This window comes from Microcebus murinus, chromosome 14 (genome assembly GCF_040939455.1).
Source record: "Microcebus murinus isolate Inina chromosome 14, M.murinus_Inina_mat1.0, whole genome shotgun sequence".
Lineage (NCBI taxonomy): Eukaryota > Metazoa > Chordata > Mammalia > Primates > Cheirogaleidae > Microcebus > Microcebus murinus.
The window spans coordinates 75,772,207-75,785,287 of NC_134117.1; the positions used below are offsets into that span (position 1 = coordinate 75,772,207).

The 13,081-nt window shown below is 39.9% G+C and overlaps 1 protein-coding gene and 1 long non-coding RNA gene across 2 annotated transcripts in view; both read left to right on the top strand.

The window, feature by feature from the left end:
- Positions 1-1,191: 1,191 nt before the first annotated feature.
- Positions 1,192-5,430, top strand: LOC105863682 (zinc finger protein 22). Its single transcript, XM_012751095.3, has 2 exons — positions 1,192-1,297; positions 3,425-5,430. The coding sequence occupies exon 2, from the start codon at positions 3,518-3,520 to the stop codon at positions 4,190-4,192; it is 675 nt and encodes a 224-aa protein (XP_012606549.1). The 5' UTR covers positions 1,192-1,297; positions 3,425-3,517; the 3' UTR covers positions 4,193-5,430.
- Positions 5,431-10,769: 5,339 nt separating this feature from the next.
- Positions 10,770-13,081, top strand: part of LOC142875585 (uncharacterized) — a 34,390-nt gene continuing 32,078 nt past the window's right edge. The window contains exon 1 of the long non-coding RNA XR_012922920.1: positions 10,770-11,577. This is a non-coding gene — a long non-coding RNA (uncharacterized LOC142875585). The remainder of the gene's footprint in view (positions 11,578-13,081) is intronic.

The following is a 13,081-nucleotide window of genomic DNA, read 5'->3' on the forward strand; positions in this document are numbered from 1 at the left end:
TTGGGTTTTGCTCTAATAAGACGGAAAGCCTTTGGAGGGTTTTGAACAAATGAATGACATGGTCTGATTTAGGTTTTGAAAGGATTACTGTGAGGCTGGGAGTAGACTGTAAGGAAATCAGTCAGGAAGCCAATACAGTAATCCAGACAGGAGATGGTGGTGGCTTGGTAGAGGTTATAGCAGTGGAAGTGTTGAAAATAGCTTGATAATGAATATATTTTAAAGATAGAGCTAACAGAATTTGCAGGTGGATCACATGTGGGTTTGGGGTGAAAAAACAAGAGACAACAATGACATCAAGGTTTTTGGCCTGAGCAACTGAAAAAATGAAGTTGCTGTCTATTGCTGGGATGAAGACTGTTGAAAGTACACGTTAGGTGAATATCAAGAATTCGTTTTGGGATTTGTTAGGTTTGGGATATCCACTACACATGTGAATGCAGCTACTGAGTAATCAATGGGATATACATACAAGTCTGGAGTTCAATATTTGCATGCCACAAGCAGACTGGAGTTACAAACGCAGGAGTCTTCATCACACATTGATAGTATCCGAAGCCATCAGACTGGAGGAATTGGGGTGGGGGTGGAGGTGGGGGCCGGGAGGCGAGCTCAGAGAGGACAGGTCAGATGGTCAGATGCCTGAGCACCGGCCAGGTACGCTGAGGAGGAGGACCTGTAAGGTGAAAGAACCAAGAGAGATCATTACTAAGGAGAAACAAGAGGGGTGTGTCGAAAACCAAGAGACTGTGGAGCCGAAAAGTGCGGTTCCAATCCCGGGTCGTCCAAGCCCCACTTACACAATGTGGACCTGAGCTAAGTTCTTCTCTAAGCCTTGGTTTCCTTTTCTGTAAATTAAGTGTAATCATTCCCATTTTGCAGCGGTTTTTTGGTAATAATTAAATAAGGTGACATCGTGAAAAAAGTCAGGAACAGTTTAGGCTCCCCAACAGTATCTCTTTATACCAGGTGCTCAATATTTGTAGGGAAAAAAATGTAGTTTCCAGGTTGGACAGGCTAGTGTTTGGTTTCAAAAGGCCTGACACGCCGCTGCTGGACCACAAACCGAGGCAGCCACAGGTCTTGAGGTCCTGGGGGTCATGGGACGCCTTCCGAGGGGCGGGAGGATAAAACAAAACAACATGAAAAACGAACAAAAACTCTTTCAGGAGGGCCTGGGACCATAGAGGGTCGTTCCGCCACGTTCCTAGACCGACCACGGCGGCGCGGGCGAACGCGCGGCCCGCACTTCCGGCGGCGCGCGCGGCGACCAGGAGCGAGGTGGCTGCCGTCCGCGGTGAGTGGGCCTGGGGCGCGCGGGGCCCGCGGCCGGGTGCTCTGGGCCGTGCGGGCGCCAGCCGGCGGCAGCTGGGCAGCGAGGCGGGCGACCCGGACCTCCGAGCTGGTCCTGGCCGGGCCGCCGGGCGGGGCGGAGGGCCGAGCGGGCCCGGGGTCGGCCCGCGGCCGGCGGAGGCCTTGGCAGGAAAGAGGCCTTAACGGGACCCGGAGGTTGGGGCCAGAGGCGGGTGGGACCGGCCTTGAGCGTCTGTCCTCCCTCCTTGCGCTTAAGTACTTAGTGTAATGAACGAACGCTTAGGCAGCGCGGGGCTGCTGAGTGATTTACACGTACTGACTCATCTAAACTACTAACATCCTGATGCTGTTGCTGCTTTATCACATCCTAGTTTTACGTACGAGGAAACTGAGGCACATTCCCGTTAGCCAGGGTTATAGGACGAGTAGCTCCTGGCACTGGAGTTTGCCTCAGTGCTCGCGCCTGCTGGGGCCTTATGCGAGCACCGTCGGAGTGCTGGACTTGGCGCCGTGAACGGCCTTTCTGCCACTGAGAGTACAGGCTCTGCAGTCAGGGAACCCGGCCCGTGTGCCTTGTGCCCTCCTTTCCTTAGCTTAAAATGGAGATAATTGCATAAAGCTATTTTGAGAATTAAAGAACTAGCACAATGTCTGGCACATAAGCTACATGTTAGTATGATTTCCCCATCCGTAGGAGGATTTGATACTCTCTGCACTTCCTGCTGCTGAGTTGGTCTTCAGAAATGCATATGCTTTAAAAAATATTTGTAATTGTCATTATAGCTATTTTTTAATGCCAATACCATGTACCTAACATTCTGTAAATATTTGCTTAAGGAATGGGTAGTGCTCACTCTGTAATTTTCTGTCATATGCAGCTTACTGTTACACTGACCATATTACAGTAGGTATAATTATTAAATATCCAGATAAAATCTTGGGTCTAAAGTCTTAATTATACAGTAAGATGAAAGAAAGGCAAGAAAATGATGCTACTTGTTTTTTCATTTATTTGCCTTATATACTTGTATACAGAGAAACCCAGGGTAATTGTTCCTATTTTAAAATCTACTTCCTGACACAAAATAATGGAAAATAGTTTCAATACTTTTATTACTTTTGCAGTCCTAGTTTCTCACACATTGCCACCTATTTTGAATTTGTGGGATTTTTTGTTTGTTTAGGCTATTATTTTAAATAACTCAAGACAACCTTATAAATAAATAAACACAACTTTTTGAAGTACTGAATTTTGCAGCATTTGGGAATTTTAAAAATTTCTTCCTACTTTTACATGTAAAGTTACTTTCTGCTCCTCTCATTTTCTTGTATTCCACCTACTATGCTTTTATTCTACCATCTGGTAAAAGTTTTTTTGGAGTTTATCTCTCTCCAAAAACAATACTTTTGTTTCAGGTTTTTAATGAATTATTTTCTTTCATGGATCATTAGAATCTAGAAAAAGTAATAAGACATCTTTTCATAGACTCAGAAAACCTACCACTCCTTATAGAGTAGTTCCTACTTTCAAAACACTTTATGCTGCAGAATTAGACCAAGTTGTCATCTATAGCTATGGAAATAAAATAGCTAAACAAATGAAGATAAACAGGAATATATCATTAAGTAATATAATTTGTCATTTCTTTCCAATTTGGACACCTTAATTAAATAGTCATCAGTAAGTGAGTAGAAGTTTAACATGGGAGTAAATACTAAAACATAATGATATTTTGTTACATAAATTTTGATTGTCTTTTGGAGTTATTTCTTTTATTCCATTAAGATTTTTATTGTCTCTACTTTTTAATCCTTCACAATTATATATTCATTTGATAATGCCTAAAATATTTATATTTCACCTCATCACTTTTTTTAATCCTATCCCAATAGACAAAAATTCCAAAAGTAAATGCAGTAAAAATTTGGTGATATTTACTAAGCTTAAACTTTGGAATTATTTTGCAGATATTTCCCCCCAGAATTGTTTTTGTTTGCATTTGTATTGAGTGCATCTTTAAGCATGAATGCAACTGTCATGGGTTAAAAAGATGAAAGTTGAGTAATTAGCAGGTCATCTGTAATTTGCTTCTTATTTTTTCTTCTACAGGCAAAAAAATTCTGAACTTTGTAGCTCTAGAGAATGAAACATTAGTTCAGAAGAAGACAGTACACTCACTTACAAGTACTTTGTCTGTTCACCATGAAGTTAGGAAAACCTAAAGGGGGTATTTCTCGGAGCTCAAGCCAAGGAAAAGCCTATGAGAACAAGCGCAAAACAGGCCGGCAGCGGCAGAAATGGGGAATGACTGTTCGTTTTGACTCAAGCTTGAGTAGACTGAGAAGAAGCTTGGATGACAAACCCTATAAATGTACTGAATGTGAAAAGAGCTTCAGTCAGAGCTCAACTCTTTTTCAACACCAGAAAATCCATACTGGAAAGAAATCCTACAAATGTGCTGATTGTGGGAAAAGTTTCTTTCAGAGTTCTAATCTCATTCAGCATCGACGGATCCATACTGGGGAAAAGCCCTATAAATGTGATGAATGTGGAGAAAGATTTAAACAGAGCTCCAATCTCATTCAGCACCAGAGAATTCATACTGGAGAAAAACCCTATCAGTGTGATGAATGTGGCCGATGTTTCAGCCAGAGTTCCCACCTTATTCAACATCAGAGAACCCACACAGGGGAGAAACCATACCAGTGCAGTGAATGTGGCAAATGCTTCAGCCAGAGCTCTCATCTGAGGCAGCACATGAAGGTGCACAAAGAGGAGAAGCCTCGTAAAACCCGGGGTAAAAATATCAGGGCGAAAACTCACTTATCTTCTTGGAAAGCTGGTACAGGAAGGAAATCAGTGTCTCGTCTGCGTTAAGTAAGGGGCACTGCTTTAGCCCTCCTTAAAAAAAAAAAAAAAAAAAGGTAGTAACAAATAAAAGCAATCTAATTTAGATGCTTTAGAGTAGAGCACTTAAATACTGGATCCTTTCCTAGCATGGAGACATTGGGAATTTATTGACATTATTAGACTGAAAGAAACTATAGGAGTCGAGCTGCCCTCATTTCTTTTTTATGTCACATGGAGCACAAAGAACTAAAAATATGTTTTAAGATTATGTAAGATCCTTGCCCTCATTTGAAATTGCTTCCTGCATTATTTTGACAAAAACCATCATGTTTTAATGACAAATTTGTGAAAGTGCAGGCATGCTGATGATTACTCAATTTTAGGACATTTTGTGGAAAGAAAAATAAAAGGGAGAAGAAATTAATTCCATTAGTTTTGAAGTTCTACAACTGATGAGATTTTATGTTTGTAAAATTTTATAGTATATTAACCATTGGTTTATAAGTATGACTCAAGATTCAACATATTAAAATGTATTCAAGTTCACAGATTTTTAATCAAGGCCCATAACTCTATGTTAGCTTTCTTTTGTTTCTTCCTTTCTGCTATGGATAGTTATTAATTAAAGGAGTAGGAAGTTTTGTTTTGTTTTGTTTTTACCAACTTCATAGTAAGAGATACTACAGAATCCAAAGTGAGAACTGAATTGAACCTCAAGTCTCCTGTTCCTACTAATACTTTACTGCTGTGTCTGGTTTTCCAGAAATTGGGATGGATTTATGTTGATCCATCCCCATGCCCTTGACCTCTTGGCATTCCTTTGTGCTCTGGCAAACTGAGCCAGCCTTTTAGATACACATGAATAAACAAACCATATTTTACCAACAAAAATATCAGCTTGTTTTTTGCTAATTAAAAATCTACAATTTACATATCTCCCTGCCTTCAAGACTGTGAGCTTTAGATAACCCTGCTTATCTTAAATGTTTGTCAGCAGCATAAGTGATTTAATGTGTCAGTACATTGTAGCTTCTTTGAAATTTAACTTTTTCTTCATTTCATGAATCGTTTAAGAAGTCTAGCAATCATGTTTCTTAACGTCCATCAGAATGGTGCCAGGTGTCAGACATTCTGATCAGCCTTCAGCTCAGGTTTTAATTTCTATTGAATGCTAACATTCATCTGATTTTTTTGTATCTTTTATAATCGTATTAGTTCCTGCTGTATTAATGACACATTCATAAAAATAAATATTTTGCATACTACTACCTTTTGTTTGTTTCTTTTTTCTGAGAAATTGTTTTAATGATTTAGACAGTAAATCTAAAAGCTTTTGGAAGAATCACTTGTTTTGCATGTTTTTGATTCCTCAGTCTTGAACTTTGCCTCCCTCTTGGCCTTGCATATGAGTGCAGGGTCATAGAAGGTGGCCTTGTTGACAGATTTTATTCAACAAGATATTCACAAAGTGTTTTGTAAGTATAAGGTGATTGCAGTTGTCGTTTACAGAAGACTTGATCTTTAACTGCTTTGTTACTCATAGCCACGTCACTCATTGGCAGGGTCATGGATATGGGGCTCTTTTGAGGGTGTACCATTGATATTATTTTACTAATTTTGTGTCTGGAGTAGTTTCTGACTAGGACCAACTTCACTCTTAAATTCATGAATTTGCCCATTTTGGCAGCAACCACAGTGCTGTCTCACAAGAGTGCTATTCAAAATAATTAAGCAGTATGTCTTTCAGGACACCAGAATTGCCACAGATCAGGGTATGTTTCTTATTCAATATTGCTTCTTACTCAATATTGAGCATGGTGGTGCATTACTCTGTTCCTTCACCATATTTGGGGACGTGGAGAGGAGCACAGTTACAGGCTCTTTTGGGTTAAGAGGGCTCTGAACTAATGGGAGACAGAGTCAGGCACATCTAGAGACAACCCAGAGATCTTGGATTTTCAGATTGCAGTGGTAACTGTATGGGATTTGAAGTTGTCTTCCTTGGAGAAAAGGAATATGAATATGTTCTGTGTGGAAGAAGGAAAGGGATATTTGGTGAGCAAATACCCAAGTGCTCCCCCACATTTCCTGGTACTTTTACAGGGTGAGAAACGACTAGTTCTCCATTTGACTTAATAATGCTTTTTAAAGCTGTGGTGTGATTCTTCATGTTCCTACCCAGGCATAGTGGAGCGGATGTTCTAGGTAGTTCCTGAGCCCCTTGCCAACCTGCTTTGGACATCTATGAGTGAGAAATGAACTGCTGAGTTAGGCCACTGAGATTCAGAGTAGATTTGATGCCACAGTATGTGCCACCCAGCCTGTCCTGACCAGTACACCCATCCTGCTGTTTCTGTCCTCTCAGGACCCAGTCATCAACAACTCTATCCTTTGAGCAGCCTGAAGAGAAAAGTCAGCTTTGTGAGGATCCAGAGTTGGGAAACACTGCTTCCCCACATTCCCTTTCTGTTCACCCAGCATCCTGTCTGTAGTGGCAAGTGGCAAGAAATGGTAGTACTTCCTCTCCCTTTTTTTTTTTCCCTAGGGACCCACCACTTCCTTACTGGGCCTTAAAGGCAGCATTAAACTTGTTTGTGTTGTATTCGTGTCCTGTGAATCTGTGGCTCTGGGTTAAAAGTCCACTCACGGAAGGCTGGAATGTACTATGACATCACTTCCGGAATCTGAAATCAGTCCTGAGGCTGATATTCCTTCTTCAGACCTGGAGAAAGGGATAAGCATCCCTCTGGCTGGCAGAGGGAGAGTGTGGCTGGGCCAGTCGTAAGTGGGTGCCAGGAGGACTCCCCTCCAAGAGCAAGAACCTCCTGTCCCCGGCCCCTCTTTGGTTCAAATGGACAGACCAGCTTGGACAAGTGAACCTCCCATCGCAGTCCTCATGAACTGATTTCCAGGTCCCACGTGAGTGCTGTAGATGGTAATGTAACCCTAGAGATGTTACGGGGATTTCAAAATGGGATTGACACTCTATTTTTCATCACCCTAGTGACTTGGGAACTATCTGTTTTAATTTTATTTAGGGAAAACTGTAATGGGCTACTTGTTAAATTCAGAGTTCTGTAGAAAAACTCAACCCAGAGATTCTTTTCTGTTGTTTTTAGATAAAGCACTATTACTTATCTGGTAAAGTAATTACTTTTTTGTTTTTCTTGTTTTTGTTTTTTGTTTTTCCAGAAAGGGTACAAAATAATCCACTCCAGTTTGAAATGGATAAATTTAACAGCTGAATGATAAGAGACAAGAACTACAAAAATACAATTCATAGTTGCATTTCTTATAGTAAAACCAGGTACAAACAGCACTATTGCTTGGAAACATTGCATTTCTTTGAATACAAGCAAGATTAAACTTATTGTTATTTTATGAGATGATAATTTTTTTCTGCTTTGATCCTAATAGTTGGTAATGGTATCAAAATAAATTTTACAATATATTCCTACTAAGTAATGGCATTTTATAATTCTAATGTTATAATATCTAATAGTATTTTATTTAGAGCTTTTGCATCACTATACATGAATTGACTTAGTTGTAAATTGCTTTTTATGAATTATCTTTGTAATAAATGTTGCTATTGATTAAATTATAGAGCATTTCAGAAATGGGCCCAAGTTTATAGTACCAACTAACTTATGTAATGTATCACTCTACTTCCTAATACTATCTCTCTATTATTTCCATGCTTTCTTCTGCTTGTTTGGTCCACCAATTTGTGTTTAATCTTTTATAGTACCTTTATTCAATTTTATCTATTAAAATAATTGGTCTGGTTTCTCTTTTCCTGGCTGGACCTTGACTGAAACAATAAGAGAAACAAGCTAGCACTACAATGACATCAATTTTTATGTAACAAAAGTGCAGAAGTGTAAAATCTGCCATGCCTAAGGCTGTGGAGAACCAGCCAGACTCATACACTGAAGGGGTGTACAAAATGGTGCAACCCCTACTGAGGGAGGCATTTGGCACTATCTAGAAGATTTATTTATGCATTTACCCTTTGATCCAAAAATTATGCTTCTAGGGATTGCTCCCAAAGATATAGTGCCAAAACTATGAAATAATGTATACATATGACAGCACATATTTATGGAAAAGACTCATTTCTCACTATAATTTATTTGGCTGCAATGTAAATGTATATTTGTTCGATAATGGGCTGGCTTTTTTCACGATGCCCTAATGACTTTTTGCTTGTGCTGTAGTTGGACCACACTTGTCATTTTCAGAGGTCAGCTTGCCTCGCTTCCTACAGGACCCAGAGTCAAGTTCAGTAGGTTTTCCTGAGGAGATTGAGTACCACCACCGATGCAGACCAGCACATTAAATCTGCAGGCTCTACTGGAAGCATTTCCAGCCCAGTTAGAGCAATGGACAGGCAAAGGAAATAGTCCCATGAAGACATGGGCTTTTGACATTTTACATTACATAAAACTGTCACTAGATGGCAGCAAAGGAGGTATAATGGAAACCAGCCTGTACTGTAGTTTCTCCACATTCACCTTGGGAAGGTTGAGCACCCCTTATCCGAAATGCTTGGGACGGGAAGTGTTTTTGATTTGGGATTTTTTTCTGATTTTGGAATATTTGGATATACATAATGAGTCTTGGGGATGGGACCCAAGTGTAAGCATGAAATTCATTTGTTTCATATGTACCTTATATACATAGCCTAAAGGTAACATTTGTAATAATTGTGTGCATGAGACAAAGTTTTGACTACAACCATCACATGAGGTCAGATGTGGAATTTTGGCATCATATCAGCATTCAAAAATTTCAGATTTTGGATTTTCAGGTTAGGGATGTTCAACCTGTATCTTCCTTTGGAAATACCATACTCAAAATCTTAAAAAATTGAGACCACTCTTTACAATCCAATGAAATTCATAAAATGTCTTTGAAGATGCAAGCATAATTTCAAAAGCTGAGCATATTTTAGTCAAATTACAAATGCCATTTCCATTTTTGCTTGTAACTTAGATATTAATGTACAAGGCACAGGAGAACAAGTCCTTTTCTTACCCTGGTATTAACAGAAAAAAGAAATGAATCATCTCAAGTGTTCACTAAGCAAATCATAATTATTTTCTAGGCTCCTCTCTTTTGCTCTCCTCTACAGTGAACTCCTTGAAAGATCTGTCTATATTTGTCTCCCCTGTTTCCTTACCTGGCATTCTCTCCTCAGTCCATTCTCACCAAGCTTTCAGCCACCACTCTGCTCAAAAGCACTGTCTCCAAGGATTCTTCATAAAAATGTGTGCAGAACAGTAGCACAGGCCTTTGAGAGGACAGCTATGATGAAAGGCCAGACCCCCAGGGAACAGAATGTAGAGACGGATGCAGGAGCTTCAGAGTTGCGAGAACAGTTTGCTTTTCATAGTTTTAAGCTGTTTGAACTTATGTGCATGCATTATGTTAACAATTAAAATATATAAGTGTAGAGTAAATTACATTCTCATAACAAAATAGGAGATTGGGAGCTGCCTAGGGAAACAGAGAAGGAGGTTCCAGAGCTGTCCCTAGGTGCCTTCGCCTGGAGGTTGAGAAGTCCTCAGTAGCATTGCCTTTTGTAAACTTGCCATCTCCTCTGCTACTTATTCTTCTCATCCTTTTCCTGGTGCTTTTATGCTGTACCATTTCCAAAAGGCTGAATTGAGTCACAGAGCTTACGCAGATTAATGTCTTTGTGTTTAGCAGTTGAGTGCATCTGAGGTTGAGATGTTGAATCTAAGGGACAGTGTGATGTAAGAGAAAAATCTTTGATCTGGAGTGATTAGTTCTGAGTTCTAGATCCAGTTCTGCTGTGGGATATCCATGTGCCCAACTCATTTTTTCTCTCTGATCCTAAGACTTGTCATCTATCAGAGGTAAGCCCAATTTGGCAATTAAGCTGGTTGTTTTAGTTATGATTCTATGGTTGCAAACTGCTAAGACTAAAGCAAAAGAAAGAGAAATAAAGAAAGATGATTGAAGAAAGAGTTGAACTACCAGGTCTTGGGAAGGATGGAAGCCAGGGTAGTCCCAGGTATCTCAAGATAATGGGTGGGCTATTTAGAGATAATCATTAGAAGTTCTCAGCACTAGTCCCAAAACAATAAATGTTGGCATGGTTACAGAGAGATAGGAACACTCCTACACTGCTGGTGGGACTGCAAACTAGTACAACCTCTGTGGAAAGCAATATGGAGATACCTCAAAGAAATACAAGTAGAACTACTATTTGATCCAGCAATGCCATTACTGGACATCTACCTAAAAGAACAAAAGACAGTCTATAAAAAAGACATCTGCACTCAAATATTTATAGCAGTACAATTCACAATTGCAACGATGTGGAAACAACCCAAGTGCCCATCAATACATGAGTGGATTAATAAAATATAGTGTATGTATACCATGGAGTTCTACTCAGCCACAAAAAACAATGGTGATTTAGCACCTATTGTATTATCCTGGATAGAGCTGGAACCCATTCTACTAAGTGAAGTATCACAAGAATGGAAAAACAAGCACCACATGTACTCATCATCAAATTGGTATTAACTGATCAACACTTAAGTGCACATATAGTAATAACATTCGTTGGGTGTCAGGCAGGTGGGAGTGGGGAGGAGAGGATGCATATTTTCACCCCTAATGGGTGCGGTGTGCACCCTCTAGGGGATGGAAACACTTGAAGCTCTGAGTCGGGTGGGGCAAGGGCAATATATGTAACTAAACATTTGTACCTCCGTAATATGCTGAAATTTTAAAAAATTAATAAAAAAGTTTTCAGCACTAGCTACCACCTACTGGATGACTGTGATGACGGCTATGTCCTGTCTTTGATGCATGTGTTTTGCAAGGGGAAAGAGTAATGCCATTTTCAACAATAAAAAAAGAAAGAAGGAAAGAAAAGAAGGAAGGGAGAGAGGAAAAAGAGAAAAGAAAGAAAATAGAAAAGATATGGAACTTACATTCCTAAAAATTATAAATTAGCTCTAGAGGTGATATGGTTTGGATATTTGTCCCCTCCAAATTTCATGTTGAAATTTGGTCTCCAGTGTTGGAGGTGGGGCCAAGTGGGAGGTGTTTGGGTCACAGGGGTGGATCCTTCATGGTTTGGTGCGGTCCCTGTGGTAGATTGAGCTCTCACTCTGTTAATTCACTTGAGATCTGGTTGTTTAAAAGCACATAGCACCCCTCCTCTCTTGTTCCTTCTCTCACCAGGAGACACCTGCTCCCCCTTCACCTTCCACCTTTATTGGAAGCTCCCTGAGGCCCTCGCCAGAAGAAGATGCCGGTGCCATACTTCTTGTATAGTTGGCAGAACCGTGAGAACAAACCTCTATTCTTTACGCAGCCTCAAGTACAATATTTCCTTTATAGCAAGACAAAAGAGACTAACACAAGAGGTAATTTCCAAATTTCCAAATTAATGATCTAACAATATTTTAATGATAGCATTGCTGTGAACACACAACTTTCACATATGACTACCTTGAAAAAGACAAAAATTTGTCTGCATATATGAGAGTGTTTTGTATCCAGTCTTACAAAAAATGCTGTAAAATTTTCATATTTGTTGAGTCAGGTCTTCTAAGAACTTCCAGTAAGTGAATCATATCTACTTAGAAGTAATAAAACAAAAACTATAGGTATACCTCAGAGGTGCTGCAAGTTTGGTCCCAGACCACTGCAATAAAGCCAATATTGCAATAAATTTAGCCTGACAAATTTTTCTGTGTCTCAGTGCATGTAATAGTTATGTAGCTCTGGTTTTGATGGTGCAAAGGCAATATATGTAACCAAAATGTTTGCACCCCCATAATATTCTGAAATTTTAAAAAGTTATGTTCATACTATACTGTAGTCTATAAAGTGTGCAATAGCATGATGTCTAAAAAAGCAAATGTGTATACCTTAATTTAAAACTTTATTATTGCTAAAAATGGCTAAGGATTATCTGAGCCTTCAGTGAATTGTAATCTTTTTTTTTTTTTGCTGGTAGAGGGTCTTGTCATGATGTTGATGGCTGCTGACTGAGCAGGGTGGTGGTTGCTGAAGGTTAGGGTGGCTGTCGCAATTTCTTACAATAAGACAACAATGAAGTTTGCTGCATCAATCGACTCTTTCATGAAATATTTGTCTGTAGCATGTGATGCTGTTTGATAGCATTTTATCCACAGAACTTCTTTCAAAATTGGAGTCAGTCCTCTCAAACCCTGCTGCTGCTTTATCAACTAAATTTACCTAGTATTCTATTTTTTTCTTTCAAAATTTTTACGGAGGTATAAACGTTTAGGTTACATACATTGCATTTGCACCACCCAACTCAGAGCTACAAGCATGCCCATCCCAAACCATGTGCACCACACCCATTAGATGTGAATATTCTAAATCCTTTGTTGTCATTTCAACGATGTTCACAGAATCTTCACCAGGAGTAGATTCCATCTCAAGGACTCGTGTTCTTTGCTCGTCCTTAAGAAGCAACTCCTCAAAACTGCTCAAGTTTTTTCACGAGATTTTAACAATTCAGCCACATCTTCAGGTCCATTTTTTTTTCTTTGACAGTCTTGCTCTGTTGTCCATGCTAGAGTGCAGTGGCATCATCAGAGCTCACAGCAACCTCAAACTCCCTGGCTTGACTAATCCTCCTGCTTCAGCCTCCTGAATAGCTGAGACTATAGGCACGTGCTACGACACCTGGCTAATTTTTCTGTTTTTTGTAGAAATGGGGTCTCGCTCTTGCTCCTGCTGGTCTTGAACTTCTGGCTTCAAGTAATCCTCCTGCCTTGGCCTCCCAAAGTGCTAGGATTACAGGTGTGAGCCACTGTACTTGGCCTTAGGCTCCACTTCTAATTCTAGTTCTCTTGCTATTTCCACCACATCTGCAGTGATTTCCTCCACTGAAGC